General features: G+C 38.1%; 1 protein-coding gene across 1 annotated transcript; it reads left to right on the top strand.

Moving 5' to 3' along the window:
* The first annotated feature begins 12,216 nt into the window (after window positions 1–12,216).
* LOC113039522 (globoside alpha-1,3-N-acetylgalactosaminyltransferase 1-like) lies at window positions 12,217–17,243 on the top strand. The gene is made up of 8 exons (XM_026197419.1): window positions 12,217–12,432; window positions 12,883–12,912; window positions 15,085–15,120; window positions 15,347–15,421; window positions 15,547–15,591; window positions 15,865–15,897; window positions 15,986–16,123; window positions 16,469–17,243. The coding sequence occupies exons 1-8, from the start codon at window positions 12,374–12,376 to the stop codon at window positions 17,157–17,159; spliced, it is 1,107 nt and encodes a 368-aa protein (XP_026053204.1). The 5' UTR covers window positions 12,217–12,373; the 3' UTR covers window positions 17,160–17,243.
* Window positions 17,244–20,619: the final 3,376 nt, after the last annotated feature.

The raw sequence follows: 20,619 nt of genomic DNA, 5'->3' as shown, positions 1-20,619 counted from the left end.
CAAGCCCACATTAGGGGAACTCAGGCACCACCCATTGGAAACAAATATTTCAGGAACTGAATATATTGTGACACCGACTTAAGTGTTCATTTAACGCTGATGGGTTAAAGATGAATAGACATAAGATGAAAATCCACAAGGCAAAATTTATTTTAACAGTAATTAAATGTTAATTAAATATCATGTTTTCTTTTACATTTTTATTTATGTGACTTTTTGATTTTATTTGATTTTATTTATTTTATTATATCAAGAAATCCTTACAGTAAACATAAAAACAAAAGGGCATCAGATACAATTGAGGATAAAAACACAATAAAGTCCAGGACTTATTTCCATTGTGGTTCTCAACACATAACATCAGGACAAGACAATTGCATATTGTGTTATAATCAGTGACAAACGTACTGTACAAACATTTTCCTTAAATAAGCAAAAATATAGACATTAACTGGCCCCTGGTCCTATTCCGCTACCCTCTCTAATAACCAGTCCTTAGTCCTCTTTTTAAAAGAGTTCATGCTTGAAATCACTTTAATTTGCCGGTCTAACTTGTTCCACTCAACTGCCCCTATAGGCATATGTTTCCCTAGCATTGTCTTGAATGCATAAGGACAAAGGTCTGATATACTGCAACGAGTGTAAATAGTGTGTGTGTGTGTGTGTGTGTGTCCTTCACCTTATTAATAAGACACAACAAATAATTTGGGACATTACCATACAATATTTTATGGGTCATGGTCAGTCTTGACATAATATCATGCGACTCAACAGGAAGCCAGTTAAGCTCAACAAATTGTGACTTGCCTATATGAGACCTATGGCCCATGTTTAGAATTACTCTTATTAATTTATTTTGTGCTGCTTTCAGCCTCCCTTTAAGTTGTTTTGTTAGGCCTTCAAACCAGGAAGTGCATGCATATTCAAACTGGTGTAAAATTAAAGCGTTAGCTAAAATTATCATTGTTGACCTAACTAAAAATGTAGAATTTTTGGCTAAAAACTTTGTAAGCCCAGTGACTTTACTCAGAACCTTATTGGCCATCTTTCTGCCATCCACATTGTTTTCTAGGATGCAACCCTGATATTTTACTGACGTTTTTATAGTGACCTCAACATTATTCAAAATAACCCTAAATTTCGAGCATCTATTTAATTTATATTTTGAGCCAAACAAAATGGCCTCAGTCTTTTCAAAATGTAGAGACAGCATATTATCAATCAGCCAGTTGTTTACAGAAGATAACTCAGAGCTCAGGTTACTCTCTAGAGTGGATTGTTGTTTATGAGACATTAAAAGTGCAGAGTCATCTGCACTTTTAAGAAATAATTCACATGAACAGGAGTCTGCCATATCATTATGTTAAAAATAAGGACGGTCCAAGAATACTTCCTTGTGGAACTCCACATTCAACTATACAAGGGTCTGACAGTACTCCCCACTAATTGTTCCCTCCCTGATAGGTAAGATCTAAACCATTTACAGGTGGAGCTGTCTGCCCCTAAGGCCTCAAGTTTGGCAATCAGTCTGTCATGGTTCACCGTATCAAATGCCTTTTGAAGATCCAATAACACCATTCCGCAGAGATTTCCATAATCTATTTCCCTGTGTATGATGTCAGATAAATAGAGTAGGCATGATTCGGTAGAATGTGACTTCCTGAATCCGGATTGGAATTTAAACATGAAGTTGTTTTTATTCATGTATTCATTAAATTGCTCATTGACCAACCTTTCAAATATTTTTGATACTATACATAAAATAGAGACTGGTCTGTAGTTACCAGGATCATGGCTATTTCCCTTTTTAAAAAGGGGACCTTGGCCCTCTTGAGGTAATTCGGGAAAACACCAGTTTCAGGTTAAAAATATGTGAGATGTATGGGGCTATTTGGGCAGCAGTATCTCGTAAAAACCGAGGAGATAACCCATCTAACCCAGGGCCCTTAGAGCAGTCTAACTGTAATAGCTTTTTTTTCCACCTCCCCTACCTCAACCTTCCGGAAGCTTGTTCTGGAGGTCGAGGTGATGCCCGATGCTGTTCCGGAGGCCGAGGCAGTGCCCGAAGCCGAGGTGCCTCAGGTCTCCACAGACAGTTCAGAGTCAAGTCATGTTCCTGTGAACTCTCCAGAGTCGAGGCAGATTCAGGTGGACTCTCTGGAGTCGAGTCAGGTACCGGTGGACTCTCCGGAGTCGAGGCAGGTTCCAGTGGACCCTCCAGAGTCGAGTCAGGAGCCAGTGGACCCTCCGGAGTCGAGTCAGGTGCCAGTGGACCCTCCAGAGTCGAGTCAGGTGTTTATGGACCCTCCAGAGCCAGGGCCAGTCACTGATGACCATCCAGAGCCAGGGCCAGTCACCGATGACCCTCCAGAGCCTAGTCAAGTCACTGGGTGGTCTGCTGCTCCGTTCTGGGGGACTCCGGCCTCAACCACGGGGGCGTGTTGGTCATCTGCTCCGCCCTGGGGGACTCCGATGTCGACCACGAGGACGTGGTGGTCATCCGCTCCACCTTGGGGGACTCTGGCGGCGACCACGAGGACGTGGTGGTCATCCGCTCCACCCTGGGGGACTCTGGCAGTTACACTTTTGGTGTCTGTTCCCCATGTTTTGCTTTTCCGGCCCTCCGTCCCTCCCCCTGAGCCTCCACCTGTCCGCCTCCCTCCTGGTCTCTGTGTTGTGTTTATCGTGGAGTGTCTGGGAGCAGCTCCGTAGAGGGGGGGTACTGTTACAGTGTCTGGGTTGTGTAACCACCATCACCTGACCTCAATTCACTTTCTTTTTTTGATGCCGCAAATATGTTTAACAAACACACTGTCACAGCAGCCAAAAAAGACAAAATATATAATAAGTGTTAAGAGCCCAACTAATGAAAACACTAATCACTGTTATGGTGACACACATTAGAGTTAAACCTTTGTTAATTCTCAATAAAAACTTTTGTGGATGTCTAACAGAAATAAAGTCAGTCTGGTTAGTAATAAGTGAAGCTGGTAAAGGTGTTTGTGGAGTTGTTTAATCCTCCTCTGGTGAGATCTCCAGAGATTTGATGTCTTCTTTTATCTTCAATTGATTTCATCTAAGGTTGTGGCTGAAGTCAGTTTTAGTTCTTGTGTTTCTGCTCATCTCTTTTTTGTTCTCTTCTTTCCTTCAGTGATTCTACTTGTTAACAGGCTTATTAAGGCTGAAATTACTTCATTTGTAATATAGACACAGATTTTGTGGCTCAGATAAGGTCCAGTTCTGGTTAATTTCTTTACTTTTGGCTGACATGTGGCTTTTCTATGGCCTGCTTGTGGTTCAAATCTGGCAAACAGGAGTGGTTCCAAGGGCCATCATTCCACGCTGCATGTGGGCCAGATCATCTTTCCACGGGTGCCAGATGTGGGCCGGATCTGGCCCGACACAATGTTGCTATGTGGGTTGTGTTGCTGTGTTGAGTTTAGATAAAGTACTTTAAGTTTTGGTAAACGCTTGTTAGCAGTTGAAAAAAAAACTTTAATGACAATTCCCTTTATTACTTATTGTCTAGACTCTCTGACAATGAGCGTTTTCATTTTTATTCCCAAAACTTCAGTTGCACTAATGCTGGTGATATTCTTTTCTATGTTTTATAAAATTAAAAGCACTTTTTCTCAAGATTCACAATCATAATATTATATTGTCTCATTTATCAAAAAAAATAAAAATAATTATATATATATATATATATATATATATATATATATATATATATATATATATATATATATATATATATATAGCCCCCATGGCACTGTATTCATATTTAAATATTGATAAAGTTTGACACTATATTGAGCAGAACATTGAAATGTGTTTCTGTTGCTACATGAGAACATCTCAAGACGTCAGTATATTTGACAAATATTGCATTTAATCCACTTCATTTGTAATAAAGTATGCATACACTGAGCGTCACTATGGGAAGCACAAAGTATCTCTGTTTTCAACAAGTCATCGAGACGGAGGAAGGTTAATGTGGGAAGGGCGTAAAAAGTGGAATGCAGTCTTGCAGTTGTGCAGGAAGAGTTGAAAATGTGGACCACTGTAGTGATTTTCAGATGTTTTCTCATCTGATTTTCAAATGTTTAAGCTGGACATTCAGTTAAATTGTATTTTACATTCGTGAATGAAATATGAGTAAATGATTTCTGCTCCCAAGGGATAGAAATTTTCTTCAGATCTCAATTAGCTAATAGCTGGAAATATAGATAATTTTGTTTTGTCCAATTACATATAAAAACCTCAATCCAGTGTTTGAATCCACATTAAATCTGAGAAACTCCTTAGCTGGGTGAATTTCATCATCATATTCAGAATATTAAAAATCACTTGAAAAATACAAATATGTAGACAGTGAATGACAATATACAAATGACAATTGTAGGCAGGTATATTACAAAGTGAAGTTATGTATGTACATATATATTGTGTGCAAAATTTAAGTGTATACTAAGTATGTGTGTTAGATAAATAAAGTGTGTGTGTATATAAATATAAAGTGTAGTGTGTTCGCCATTATTGTCAGCTGTTCATAAGATGGATTGCCTGAGGGAAGAAACTGGTCCTGTGTCTGGTCGTTCTAGTGCTCAGTGCTCTGTAGCGTCGACCAGACGGCAACAGTTCAAAGAGGGAGTGTGCTGGATGTGAGGGGTCCAGAGAGATTTTGACAGCCCTTTTTCTCACTCTGGATAAGTACAGTTCTTGAATAGATGGAAGAGTGGAATAGATTCATTGGTTGATTCGTGTCATGTGACCCTTAGTGTTTTGTATTAGCAGCACTCATGTTGCCATTGTCTCTTGTTGAGTATTGTCCCAGTAACCTGTTGGTTGGCTTGTGGTTTTGTTTATGTCAAGTTTGCTCATTCTATGTCTGTTCATGCCGAGCCAAGCCAAGGTATCAAGTCTTTGTTTATTGTTTGGATTACGGTTTTATGTTGGGATCACTTTGAATAAAGCAGCACTTACACTTCTCACTACGCTCGCCTCAGTGTACTATTCATTACATAAAGCTCTTTCTGATTCTGAGTAAGGATTATAAATAAATAAATGGGGACAAGTAACGAAAAAGAAGCAGGCCTATCACTGATGAGTAACTATTTTTACATATGGTGTACAACATGACTTGTCTATAACCACACTGTTACAGTGAACCACCCCAACACATCAGTTACCACCCTATCACAAGGTCCTTTTCTTACATTTATAGAAAGGAAATTAAATGTTACATAAATGAATGTTGAATGATGCTGATGTGTGTGTGGATTAATCCAATAAATGTAAATTTTTAAAATCTTATTTAAAAAAATCTCTAATGGTGTACATATTGTCCGATATGGGATGGTAAAATTAAGGCACTCTTTCCTGCATAAAAATTTGTTAGTTAGCTAGCTTAGCTATAGCCTTGTAGCTTATTTATCAAGTTACATAGCCATTAAAAGATCTACTTAAAGTTTGGGGTGGTGAAATGATCCTTTGACAATGTTTCCTGGCGCCAATTACATCACTCTCCAGTTGGCAGTTCTCAGAGTAATAAAACACGTTACTTTCTTTTGTGTCCTTACTTCCTTCTTTATTTACTTCCTTCTTATTCTCGTTGTCAGTGCAGAATTGTTATTGTTTGTATCTTATCTATTGTACCTTATATTGACTATTATGAAAAGAGATTAGCGGCCTGCATAGAAAAGGCCTTAATTAAACTTTAAACAACAGGAGAAAAATATAATTGATGACTAGACATAAATATTTCATGACTCTAGAAACCTCTTTGTGAAGACAGGGGCATAATACAGTGAAATATGTTCTTTAGCTATATAAATACAGTCATGTGTGTGGGTAAAATTTACCCACTGGCGCTTTTACATCGACCCCTGGCAGTTGACTTAACTTGACTTGACTTGACAGACTTTTATTGTCATTCAGTATACAACAAGTGTGTACAGAACGGAATTTCGTTTGCATAGGCCACAGTTTCAGTACAAAGTGTTTAAGTGTTCAACAGTCTGATGGCTTGGGGAAAAAAACTGTTATAGAACCTGGTGGTCCTACACCGCATGCTGAGGAACCTCTTTCCGGAGGCCAGCAGAATAAACAGACCATAATGGGGGTGAGAGGAGTCGCTACAGATTTTTCTGGCCCGAGATGCACAGCGGTTCTCTGCAATGTCCTGAATGGAGGGGAGAGAAGTGCCGATGATTCTCTCTGCTGTCCTCACCACTCTTCTCATAGAGCAAGGCTCGAGTGTAGAGCGGAGGAGACGGCACCGATGACCCTCCAGAGCCTAGTCAAGTCACTGGGTGGTCTGCTGCTCCGTTCTGGGGGACTCCGGCCTCAACCACGGGGGCGTGTTGGTCATCTGCTCCGCCCTGGGGGACTCCGATGTCGACCACGAGGACGTGGTGGTCATCCGCTCCACCTTGGGGGACTCTGGCAGTTACACTTCTGGTGTCTGTTCCCCATGTTTTGCTTTTCCGGCCCTCCGTCCCTCCCCCTGAGCCTCCACCTGTCCGCCTCCCTCCTGGTCTCTGTGTTGTGTTTATCGTGGAGTGTCTGGGAGCAGCTCCGTAGAGGGGGGGTACTGTTACAGTGTCTGGGTTGTGTAACCACCATCACCTGACCTCAATTCACTTTCTTTTTTTGATGCCGCAAATGTGTTTAACAAACACACTGTCACAGCAGCCAAAAAAGACAAAATATATAATAAGTGTTAAGAGCCCAACTAATGAAAACACTAATCACTGTTATGGTGACACACATTAGAGTTAAACCTTTGTTAATTCTCAATAAAAACTTTTGTGGATGTCTAACAGAAATAAAGTCAGTCTGGTTAGTAATAAGTGAAGCTGGTAAAGGTGTTTGTGGAGTTGTTTAATCCTCCTCTGGTGAGATCTCCAGAGATTTGATGTCTTCTTTTATCTTCAATTGATTTCATCTAAGGTTGTGGCTGAAGTCAGTTTTAGTTCTTGTGTTTCTGCTCATCTCTTTTTTGTTCTCTTCTTTCCTTCAGTGATTCTACTTGTTAACAGGCTTATTAAGGCTGAAATTACTTCATTTGTAATATAGACACAGATTTTGTGGCTCAGATAAGGTCCAGTTCTGGTTAATTTCTTTACTTTTGGCTGACATGTGGCTTTTCTATGGCCTGCTTGTGGTTCAAATCTGGCAAACAGGAGTGGTTCCAAGGGCCATCATTCCACGCTGCATGTGGGCCAGATCATCTTTCCACGGGTGCCAGATGTGGGCCGGATCTGGCCCGACACAATGTTGCTATGTGGGTTGTGTTGCTGTGTTGAGTTTAGATAAAGTACTATAAGTTTTGGTAAACGCTTGTTAGCAGTTGAAAAAAAAAACTGTAATGACAATTCCCTTTATTACTTATTGTCTAGACTCTCTGACAATGAGCGTTTTCATTTTTATTCCCAAAACTTCAGTTGCACTAATGCTGGTGATATTCTTTTCTATGTTTTATAAAATTAAAAACACTTTTTCTCAAGATTCACAATCATAATATTATATTGTCTCATTTATAAAAAAAAAAATAATAATTATATATATATATATATATATATATATATATATATATATATATATATATATATATATATATATATATATATATATATATATATATAGCCCCCATGGCACTGTATTCATATTTAAATATTGATAAAGTTTGACACTATATTGAGCAGAACATTGAAATGTGTTTCTGTTGCTACATGAGAACATCTCAAGACGTCAGTATATTTGACAAATATTGCATTTAATCCACTTCATTTGTAATAAAGTATGCATACACTGAGCGTCACTATGGGAAGCACAAAGTATCTCTGTTTTCAACAAGTCATCGAGATGGAGGAAGGTTAATGTGGGAAGGGCGTAAAAAGTGGAATGCAGTCTTGCAGTTGTGCAGGAAGAGTTGAAAATGTGGACCACTGTAGTGATTTTCAGATGTTTTCTCATCTGATTTTCAAATGTTTAAGCTGGACATTCAGTTAAATTGTATTTTACATTCGTGAATGAAATATGAGTAAATGATTTCTGCTCCCAAGGGATAGAAATTTTCTTCAGATCTCAATTAGCTAATAGCTGGAAATATAGATAATTTTGTTTTGTCCAATTACATATAAAAACCTCAATCCAGTGTTTGAATCCACATTAAATCTGAGAAACTCCTTAGCTGGGTGAATTTCATCATCATATTCAGAATATTAAAAATCACTTGACATGTGGAAGGGGAAACAAAATATATTAGCTTCTGAACTCATTTACTGAATTTCTCCTGAGATGTTGAAAAAAAGCTACCCATACAGTATAAGACCAGCATAGCTTTAAATAAAATTAAAATTTTTTAAGAATTAATTTCAACCAGATTTGGAGATGATGTGCTATTCACCGTTTAGGCTAACAGATGGCTAAATCGTGAAGAGTCTTAATAAAAAAAGAAGGAAAAAATAAACTCAAGTAACATGAACCCTTTTGCAGTTGTTTCTTTCGTTTCATACCTCTGCATGATCATACATGTGCTTCTAGAAAACACACGGCCAGTATCAAGAGTTCTAAAACAAATCAGGTTACAATCCTGTTTTAACTTGTATAAAAGAAATTACTTAACAACAATGGCTTTACTAAAAATAGTTAAAAGCTTATTTGTTAACCTAACAGTTTTATATGTAAAGATGATCAACTATGTGAAAAAAAGATGTGATGTGATGTGATGTTACTATAACAGGACAGGATGAAACCCTTCACTTACAAACTCAACATACATCAAACAAATACCAACGCAAGCACTCACGCACAACCTGTCTGTCCATCAGCAGCTCAAACCACATTTCTGAAGAAACTCGACCGCAGCAGCTTTCAAGCTGTCTCAGCAGACGACTCTGCTAGTCAGAGTTAGCAGACTGTATGCAATATACTGTATGCATTTGCAAAAAGTGAATGATTGCAAAACATTTTTAAAACGCATAAGCTTTATTGTACCATGAAATTTAAGTTGACTGTCCAATGTTCACACAGTACTCTCTCTACAACTACATAATAAACACAGACAGATCTGTAAAAATTATCAATGTTCAATTATCAACAAGTGAAGTCTTAAAGGAATATATATATATGTATATTGGTTCTCAGGGGAGTGTTTTGAAGAACCAGACAATCCAAGATAATGCTAAATCAACAACGATCAAATCCAGCTGAGTTAGACATGTGCCTTCATTGGTTGATTCGTGTCATGTGACCCTTACTGTTTTGTTTTAGCAGCCCTCATGTTGCCATTGTCTCTTGTTGAGTATTGTCCCAGTAACCTGTTGGTTAGCTTGTGGTTTTGTTTATGTCAAGTCTGCACATGCTATGTCTGTTCATGCCGAGCCAAGCCAAGTTTATTGTTTGGATTACGGTTTTATGTTGGGATCACTTTGAATAAAGCAGCACTTGGGTTCTCACTAAGCTCGCCTCAGTGTACTATTCATTACATAAAGCTCTTTCTGATTCTGAGTAAGGATTATAAATAAATAAATGGGGACAAGCAGAGAAAAAGAAGCAGGCCTATCACTGATGAGTAACTATTTTTACATATGGTGTACAACATGACTTGTCTATAACCACACTGTTACAGTGAACCACCCCAACACATCAGTTACCACCCTGTCACAAGGTCCTTTTCTTACATTTATAGAAAGGAAATTAAATGTTACATAAATGAATGTTGAATGATGCTGATGTGTGTGTGGATTAATCCAATAAATGTAAATTTTTAAAATCTTATTTAAAAAAATCTCTAATGGTGTACATATTGTCCGATATGGGATGGTAAAATTAAGGCACTCTTTCCTGCATAAAAATTTGTTAGTTAGCTAGCTTAGCTATAGCCTTGTAGCTTATTTATCAAGTTACATAGCCATTAAAAGATCTACTTAAAGTTTGGGGTGGTGAAATGATCCTTTGACCATGTTTCCTGGCGCCAATTGCATCACTCTCCAGTTGGCAGTTCTCAGAGTAATAAAACACGTTACGTTCTTTTGTGTCCTTACTTCCTTCTTTATTTACTTCCTTCTTATTCTCGTTGTCAGTGCAGAATTGTTATTGTTTGTATCTTATCTATTGTACCTTATATTGACTATTATGAAAAGAGATTAGCGGCCTGCATAGAAAAGGCCTTAATTAAACTTTAAACAACAGGAGAAAAATATAATTGATGACTAGACATAAATATTTCATGACTCTAGAAACCTCTTTGTGAAGACAGTGGCATAATACAGTGAAATATGTTCTTTAGCTATATAAATACAGTCATGTGTGTGGGTAAAATTTACCCACTGGCGCTTTTACATCGACCCCTGGCAGTTGACTTGACTTGACTTGACTTGACAGACTTTTATTGTCATTCAGTATACAACAAGTGTGTACAGAACGAAATTTCGTTTGCATAGGCCACAGTTTCAGTACAAAGTGTTCTAAGTGTTCAACAGTCTGATGGCTTGGGGAAAAAAACTGTTATAGAACCTGGTGGTCCTACACCGCATGCTGAGGAACCTCTTTCCGGAGGCCAGCAGAATAAACAGACCATAATGGGGGTGAGAGGAGTCGCTACAGATTTTTCTGGCCCGAGATGCACAGCGGTTCTCTGCAATGTCCTGAATGGAGGGGAGAGAAGTGCCGATGATTCTCTCTGCTGTCCTCACCACTCTTCTCATATCCTTCCAGTCAGAGGCATTACAGCCTCCACACCACACTGAGATACAGCTGGTCAAGATGCTCTCTATGGTGCTTCTGTAAAATATGGTGAGGATAGGTGGAGGCAGATGGGCTCTTCTCATCCTCCGTAGGAAGTACATCCGCTGCTGTGCCCTCTTCACCAGTGATGCAGTGTTTACAGACCAGGTAAAATCATTTGTGATAAGCACCCCCAGAAACTTTGTACTGCTAACCACCTCCACGGTTATGTTGTTGATGAGTAGTGGAGCATGGCTGGGCTGGTTCTTCCTGAAGTCGACAATGAGTTCTTTGGTCTTGTCGACATTCAGGATCAGGCTGTTATCTCTGCACCAGCCCGCCAACTGCTCCACCTCTTCTCTGTAGGCCAGGTCCTTGTCATCCCTGATGAGGCCTACCACTGTTGTGTCATCCGCAAATTTCACGATGTGATTTGTGACATGCCTAGGGACGCAATCATGTGTCATCGGGGTGAACAACAAAGGACTCAGGACACAACCCTGAGGGGAGCCTGTACTGAGGGTGATGACGCTGGAGGTATTCTGTCCAACCCGTACTGACTGAGGTCTGTCAGTGAGGAAATCAAGCAGCCAGTTCCGCAAGGGGGTGCTGAAGCCCAGAGGTTTCAGTTTGTCTACTAGATGTTGAGGGATGATGGAATTAAAAGCTGAACTGAAGTCCAGAAACAACAGCGTAACATGCGTGTTCTTCTCCTCCAGATGTGCAAGGCTCGAGTGTAGAGCGGAGGAGATGGCATCCTCAGTGGAGCAATTTGGCCGGTAGGCAAACTGAAAGGGGTCAAGCGTGAGAGGGAGTCTAGAGATGATGTAGTCTTTGACCAGCCTTTCAAAGCACTTCATTATGATGGAAGTCAGTGTGATGGGCCGGTAGTCATTTAGAGAGGTGATCCAAGATTTTTTTGGCACTGGGATAATGGTGGCGGTCTTTAGGCATGATGGCACTATGGCTTGGTCTAGCGAGATGTTAAAAATATCCGTCAGAACACAAGCCAGCTGGTCTGCACTTTCCTTGAGCACTCGCCCCTGTATGTTATCAGGGCCTGGAGCCTTCTGGATGTTTACCCTCCTCAGAGACTTCCGCACATCAGTTATGTCCAGGCAAAGCGTCTTTTCTTGCTGATGGGGAACTGCTTTCTCAGCACGGGTGCTGTTTAGTGCCTCAAACCTTGCAAAAAAATATTTATATTTTTATATATCTAGAACTGTAATTAATAACAGTTCTAGATATATAAAATATTAACAGTTTCACTGTCAAAAGCTGTCAAGCCAGGTTTATTTTTAAGTTTTCATTTATTGTTTTTGTTTTGTTTATTTCATCTGATTAGTTTAAAATCACAAACACATATTCATAATATACATCAGTACTAAAATATACATCAGTAAAACGGAGTTCTAATAATTCTCTTCCTATGAATAAATTGAAAGCTTTCAGGCTTATTATAAGAAATCTGGCATTGAAAGTGTTAATCAAGTTTGCATTTTGAGACTCATTTATTGTTCTGTAATGCAGGGCTCCACCCTCATCCGTCTATTTTGCCTCCTTCCTTGATTTATATCTCTCTTGCTTTATTGCTCTCACTTACGCTTCATCAGTCTGTGGACATGACTATGCAAAAATAATGCTGCTCCGTCAGAATTTTATCATCATTCTTGTGTTCTTTGGGATGGTATTGAGTGGGTATGTAATTACTCTTCAGCAATATTAGGAGGCTTGCTTTGTGTTTGAGTTGTGAATTGATGTGATAATAATGCGGTTTTATTCCTCAAAAGTTGGTAACATTACCGCTGCTGGACATGTTGCCAGGAGGAGTACGTGATGTATTTAACATAGTATTGCCACTCTATTCTGCTTATGCAACTTTTATTAATGACAAAAATCTTTATAAACTAACCTTGACAAACATACTTTACATTTCCAAAACTGCATTTTATGACCCATTTAATTTTTTTTTTTTTTTTTTGGAGAATTATATTAAGAGTGGTTTAGTGGTTCAGGTTTCAGGATTTCTAAATGATAGGTTTGGGACAGGAAACTCTAAAATATATAAAGCAATTATTTATTTACTCAGAATTTTCTGTGTACATGACAAGCAAATAATCTCATTCAGATCTATGTCTTTCTTTACAGGATCATTTACCTGAACCACAACCAGTGCAGGTGAGTCTAGTGAATTAAGAAAAACATAGTGCAGATGTAGTGCATGTGTTTTTCCCATTCAGGGAACTCGAGCTGCATCAAAAATGTCTCAGGTTACTTATGTAGCCATGGTTGCCTGAGTAGGGAATGAGATATTGCGTTCTCTGGGGTTGCTATGGGGAATGCTTCCTGTGATCCTGCAATAGCCCATGACGTCACTACCAATGCGACTATAGTATGAATAGGCACCGGGAGAACATGACATCCACTTCTTTGTCTGAAGCTTCCTTCCGAAGCATTGCAGAGAACCATGGTTACACAAGTAACCTGAGACGTTCCCTTTCAACCGCGTTTCCATTGTTGGGACAAAAGCAGGCATGCTAGTGCGTTTACAATACAAATTGTTGCAAAGCTGCTTTGTAATGATTTTTATTGTAAAAAGCGCTATACAAATAAACTTGAATTGAATTGAATTGAAAGGGAGCGAGATTAATAACGTGCAACCCTTACCATAGAGGTTTTCAGAAAGTGTGCAGAGTTTTCCCCCTCAAGGACATTGCGTGCATGCTCTTCACCCAAACAAAAAACACAGAGATGTGTGTCATCAAGTGTCAAATAAGGATGACATGGATTTACACATACTCTAAATACCTTGCTAGTACACACCATAATTTGGGAATAGAGATCGCTCTTACTACTGAAATGCACGCTTAAAACAAAACAGTCAAGGTCAAATTCAAGGTCAAACTTTTTTATATGGCACAATTAAAACAACAAGAATGTTAACCAAAGTGCTTCACAAGCAGAGCACGTACACACAAATAAAACAGGGCTGGAAGGTATTCAGTCCAATCATAACAAGATAATTTAAACACAATTATACAATAAAATAATAATAATAATTACAACCCCTAGCATTTAAGAGATACATAAGATAAACCCAAATTAAGAATAAGCCTGAGAAAAAAAAGGTATGTTGATGCTTTAAAAAGTCTTAATGTAGGAGAAGCTCTGATAATTAAGGGTAGTGTTTTCAAAAGTTTTGGAGCATAGACTGAAAAAGTCCTGTCGCCTTTTGTTTTCAACCGAGATTTTGGGACATTTAAAAACAGCTGGACTGAAGATCTGACTGAGTGATCTCTGAGGGGAATATAAACTTAAAAGTTCTGATGTATAGTTAGGGGCAAGTCCATGTAGAGCTTTAAACATGTATGTTAAAACCTTGAAATCAATTATTTGTATCACGGGAAGCCAATGAAGAGAAGCCTGTAAAAGGATTTTTTGTCCCAGTCAAGAAATGAGCTGCAACATTTTGGACTAACTGTAATCGTGTACTGTAACTGTATTAAAAGGGATGACTGTCTAATTCCAGCATACAATGGATTGCAATAATCAAGCCTTGAGTAAATAAAAGTGTGAATTAAAGTCTCCAAATCCTGAAAGGTGAGGAGGAGCTTTAACTTTCGCAGTCGCTTTAGCTGGAAAAAGCTAGCCCTGACCACTGAATGTATTTGTTTGTCGAACTTCAGGTCAGCATCTAAAATGACCCCCAGATTTTTCACAATTTCTTTGACTGAAAATGCCCCAAGAGACCACTGTATTTGTAAATCTGTGGTTTAGACCCAAATAGGATAATCTGGGTCAATCTCGATAATTCTTTAATATCCTTTAAAACATGCTAGTAGAGAAATTACAGATTCACTACCAGAATCTAATGGTAAGTAGAGCTGGGTATAATCTGCATAGATTTGATAGGAGATGTTATGGCGCTCAAAATTAAACGCTCAATGGAAGCATATAAAAAGAAAATAAAAAACTGGACCCAGAATAGAACCCTGTGGCACCCCACAGGTGATTGGCCTAGGGAATAATGAAGGTTCTCCAATTTCTACAGATATCCTCCTATTTGATAGATAAGACTCAAACCAATCTAAAGCAGCTGTCACTGAATATGAAGAAAAAGATGACGTATTCTCCCGGCACCTATTATACTATACTCACACCGGTAGTGATGTCATGGGCTGCTGCCGGCCAACATGTTGCTGCTGTTTTTGAGCGTATGCTTCAGACAAGGGTCACAACAAGCCGTTCCAAATAGTGACCCCTAGAGGATGCAGTTCGAAGTTCCCTTGAAAGGGAACTGTTGATTTGAGAAGTTTGTATTACTGAATTATTTATTTCTACTGTTTTAAGATGCAATCAGAAGATGAAAGAACAAGGCATCATCAAGTATGAGGAGCAACTGCATGCACACACATGCTAGTTTTTATGTACATGCTCATGTTCAAAAACACAAGCACATCCTGTTTTATTTTTCATTTTTCAATGTTTTATTGATATTTTGAGTGTACACATAAAAGTAGACCCTTTTCAGATTTGTATTACTCTTATATGTACTATCAAGTCTGAGGGAGCATTTTAAGTTCTTTTCACTGTTATCATTAAAATCTGCAAGTGGTGGCACCGACGAAATCATCCACCCAAGGAAGTCAAGATGCAATCAGCAGATAACAGAACAAGGCATCACCAAGTGAGTAATGATGTAGTACACACATACACACACATGCTAGTATTTATGTACATGTTCATGTTCAAAATCACAAACACAGCATAATCTAATTCAGATATGTAAGGGTTTGACTTTGTTATTATCAGCCTAGAATGGAAGCAAAATACCTTTGGATTGCGCTCATCACCAGGGTAAGTAAAACTTCATCTTCTTAAAAGTGACTTTATTTTTAAGTTGATCCATAGTTAAAAAGGACAGATGCTTAGGACAAATATATTATTGGTTTATGGTTGTTTTTGTTGATCTGATCAGATGACCAGTAATAACGAGTTAAACGATGATTCTTCAGGTCATAGTTGGAAATAATAATAAAAAAAATAGGAAACCCATGTTTTAAATGTGTATCGACTATTTGAACAAATCAAATCTCTGTTGTTCTTTCTGCTCGTTAATTTTTATAACAGGTTGTTGTACAACCAGCAGAGTGCATTGGTAGGGTGAGTATTATGTTATAGTATCAACCTTTATAGCCCATTTCCACTCCTAAATAGATTGATTTACAGTGTTGTATGTGTGTTTTTAAAGAAGTCGGACAGATGTTGCTTCTGTGACTTCATGGTCAGCTCCAATCATTTGGGAGGGAACATTTGACTCCACACTGATCGACTCGATCTACAAACAACAGAATCTCACCATCGCAACCACTGCCTTCGCTTTGGGAAAGTAAGCCTTCATGATACTTCTTTTCTTGTATTGTATTGTACATTTTGTTTCCCCTCCTATGTTTTCTTTGTTTCTGGAAATATTAATGAGTAAAGGATAAATTAACACTCTAAAAAAAATGCAGGGTTAAATACAACCCTGTGTTGGGTAAAATATAGACAAAACCTGCAATTGGGTCGTTTTGACCCAGCGGTTGGGTTGCTGGGTAAAATATGGACAAACCCTGCAGTTGTCTAAACTAGCCGGTTGCCCATTTGTCCATACAACCAGCAATGGGTAGTATTTAACCTAAAAAAAATTTAGAGAGTAATATATCTCACTGTATTTGTTTTCTCTGTTTGTTAGATACGTACGTTTTGTCAAAGATTTTCTGGAGTCAGCAGAGCAGCATTACTTTGTTGGATTTCGAGTGCATTACTACTTGTTTACAGATCAACCAGAATTAGTTCCTGAAGTGAAGATGGGTGAAAACCGTAGTCTGACAGTTCTAAAGGTTCAGAGTTTGAGCAGATGGCAGGACATCAGTATGAGCAGGATGGAAAAACTGGAGAAACTGATAGAGAGTGAACTGGCCAGTGAGGCCAACTATATCTTCTGCCTGGACATAGATACCAAGTTCTATGGCCGTTGGGGTGTGGAGTCTTTGGGTCGTCTGGTAGGCGTGATACATCCTTGGCTCTATGATACTTCAAGGGATAAATTCACATATGAGCGCAGTCCAAAGTCTCAAGCATACATTCCAGCTGGGGAAGGTGATTATTATTACGCTGGTGCTGCATTTGGTGGTTCATTGGAGGATGTATATCATCTCACAAAAACCTGCAGGGAGAAGATGAGCATTGATGCTGCAAGCTCCATTGAGGCGGTATGGCAAGAGGAGTCTCACTTGAACAAGTATTTCCTTTTGAACAAACCTAGTAAACTGCTCTCTCCTGAATATATGTGGCGGGACATCAACGCAAGTGCCGCCCAAATAAAAATTGTTCGCTTCACTAATGTACCTAAAAACTATGCTGAAGTTCGTCCAAACCCGTAGGAACTGTTAGCTGAGGTGTTCATTTAAGTTGTAACTGTGTATTGGATGTTCTTGTACAAAACAGAAATGAAATAAAGTTTGGTAAAAAAAAAAAAAAAAAAACTTTTTTTTCTTCTACTTTAAAATTGAATTTAAAATTAAAAGTGATTAAAGGCAGTACAATAATAAAACAGAGCAAACTATTACAGAATAAACATGGAGGGTGATTTACAAATGTACATATACATCTAAACACATTCAAGTATCTACTCAAGAACTTAGGGACTAATTTTTAATAGACAGGCAAACTATATCAGCTATCACATTTTATCACAGTTTTTTTTTTAAGTCACAACTCGAACTTCTATTCAAACTCAGCTTCTTACAGAAGACATATTTAGGAGATGGGTCGATTTAGTGTGCAGCTTTTCATCTGAAAACACACTGCAAACATTTCCATTAGAGTCAGGCATTGTCTTTTTTTCAACTGGGGGCACAAGAGTGGCCATAATTGATACAGATTTTTATTTATATGTAGAACTGTAAATATCCAAATCATAGTTGAAAATGTGTACTTAAGTACAAGTACTGTTACATTGATGAAAAAACAAAAACAAAATTACAAGTAAAAGTATTGCTGTCAAAACAGTACTTAAGTTAAAGTTCTCCTCTCAAAAACTACTCAGAGTTCTAGTTTCTAGTTACTTTTTAGCTGCCGATTTTTAATGAATTAACCAAATATATATATATATTAATTCTTATCAAAGATCTATGTGACAGTCGAGGTTCAAAACTACTGAATTTGTTCTCACTCACCGGACTTGTTTGTGTAGGTGATGCAGGGGTGCCAGGTTTTTGCAAAAAAATCTGCTCAATTGCTGCTTAAAAATAGTCCAAAACTAGCCTAATCACATTTCTAGGAGTAAATTAAATGTCATGTTTTCAGAATCAGAATCAGAATCAGAATGAGCTTTATTGCCAGGTATGTTTACACATTCGAGGAATTTGTTTTCGTGACAGAAGCTACGCAGTACAACAGAATGACAGAGACGGAACATAAAACACATAATAAAAGAATAAAAAATACAAATAAGTAGACAGTGAATGACAATATACAAATGACAATTGTAGGCAGGTATATTACAAAATGCAGTTATATATGTACATGTAAATTATGTGCAAAATTTAAGTGTATACTAAGTATGTGTGTTAGATAAATAAAGTGTATGAAAGTGTATTTATTCCCCAGTAAAAATTGCATTCAAGAGGGTCCCATGCAAGTTTTTTTTTTTTTTTTTTTTTTTTTGTGGGGTTCCTCTGGTAAAAATTCGCATTCACGTTATTGGGGTTGCTTCAACCCGCAGCAACAGGGTTAAGTAGCCAAGCTCCGCAGGAAAACCATGGACCACTAACACTGAGGTGATGTAAAAGAGGAAAGCAGGCATTTGGACCAAAGCACTGTGAGTCGAGGGAGGGGGAGACCCAAAATGTTTCTATACTTAAAATGCATTTTTGCCACATTTATGTAATTTTACTACTCACACAATTATTAAAGTATAATTATATAAGTATTTATAAGTATAAACCATTGTAATTAACAATGAGCAGTGTGGTTTATGATCATATTTTTTTTGGGGGGGGGAGGCCTAATGGTTAGAGTCGGACTCCCAATCGAAGGGTTGTGGGTTCTAGTCCCGGGCTGGCAGGAATTGTGGGTGGGGGGAGTGCATGTACAGTTCTCTCTCCACCTTCAATACCACGACTTAGGTGCCCTTGAGCTAGTCATCGAACCCCCAACTGCTCCCCGGGCGCCGCAGCATAAATGGCTGCCCACTGCTCCGGGTGTGTGTTCACAGTGTGTGTGTGTGTGTGTTCACTGCTCTGTGTGTGTGTGCATTTCGGATGGGTTAAATGCAGAGCACAAATTCTGAGTATGGGTCACCATGCTTGGCTGAATGTCACTTCACTTCACTTCACTTCACTTCACTTCACTTCACTTCACTTCTCTTTAGGTGGGGCCTGTTTGCACCTCCACTTTAATCAACAGGAAGCAGATGCGTGTCAAACTCACTGTCAGAGAGGAAAGATAGACACAACTTGTCTCTGTGTATATCCGGTAGATACTGTGGAAAATTAGTAATGGAACCATGTCAGATATTTCAGTATCTGCATCAAAATATAGATGATAAGTAATTGATAAATTACTCTGAGCTCCCTCACTGTCAGATCAGGGGCAAGTTCAAGCTCAAACCGGTGCAGCTACGGTTTTCGTAGCAATTTTAAAATTGGAAGACCCACTTCCAGACCACTTCTGGAAAAGTATTCTTTGGACGGCTGAAATTAAGTTCAACCTGTACCAGAATGATGGGAAGAAAAAAGTATGGAGAAGGCTTGGAACAGCTCATGATCCAAAGCATACAACATCATCTGTGACACATGGTGGAGCAGTGTGATGCATGAGTGTGCATTGCCTCCAGTGGCACTGGGTAACTGATGTTCATTAATGACATGACTGAAGACAAAAGCAGCCGCAAGAGTTCTGAAGTGTATAGAGGTATAATGTCTGCTCAGATTCAGTCAGTTGGTTGGGCGGCGCTTTATAATGGACGATGACCCAAAATATACAGTAAAAGCAACCCAGGAGTTGTATTTTTCATTTTAAAATACAATTTTCATAAATTAAAAAAAATGAAATGAACACTACTGAACTGAAAATAAGTGCTGATTATTTTATCTATATAAATGATTAGATTAATCTGTAAAGTTTAAACTGCTCCATCTTAATTTGCATTTTAGAACTATAATGGTGGCGCAGTCATTTTGGAAAAAAATTTGAAAAAATGTTGATGTTTTAAAGTAAAAGAATAATAGGAGAAAATATGTGTCTGATTTTAATTATAGTTCTAAATGATATAACATGAAAAATAAGTATGATAGTATAATATGAATAAAAAAAGAGGACAATGTATAGTTTGGTGTAGGGCTGGGATAAACGATTATTTTTTAAACGATTAATCTAGCGATTATTTTTTTCGATGCATCGATTAATCTAACGATGAATTTTTTCAGACCCATTCGATTTCGATTATCTCCCCATTAATTGACTACTAACAATTTATACATGTTGATTTACATATCTGAATGAAAAAAACATGAATTCCTTAACATCGCAATATATGTTTATTGCTCTTAAAATTACAAAATAAAAGACTGACTAAGAAAGTATTACTTTGCACATGTATAGAGATGGCATTGAATAAAACCTTGAAGCCTTGAAAACACATAGCTTACTGAAACAAGCTTACTGAACACATAGGGCCTAGCTTACTGAAAAAAGTTCTTCTTTCAGATGAAAATAACAACAACTTGATGTCACCCAAAATACTTGTTTAGAGCAATTGAAAGAATACAGTAACCAATGTAAACTTGAGGGCTTTAAGCTAATACAGAGAGTGCTTTTACAAAAAAATAAAAAAATAAA

Source organism: Carassius auratus, chromosome 22 (genome assembly GCF_003368295.1).
Source record: "Carassius auratus strain Wakin chromosome 22, ASM336829v1, whole genome shotgun sequence".
NCBI lineage: Eukaryota > Metazoa > Chordata > Actinopteri > Cypriniformes > Cyprinidae > Carassius > Carassius auratus.
The sequence above is the reverse complement of the archived record's forward strand: the minus strand, read 5'-3'. Positions and strand labels throughout refer to the sequence as shown.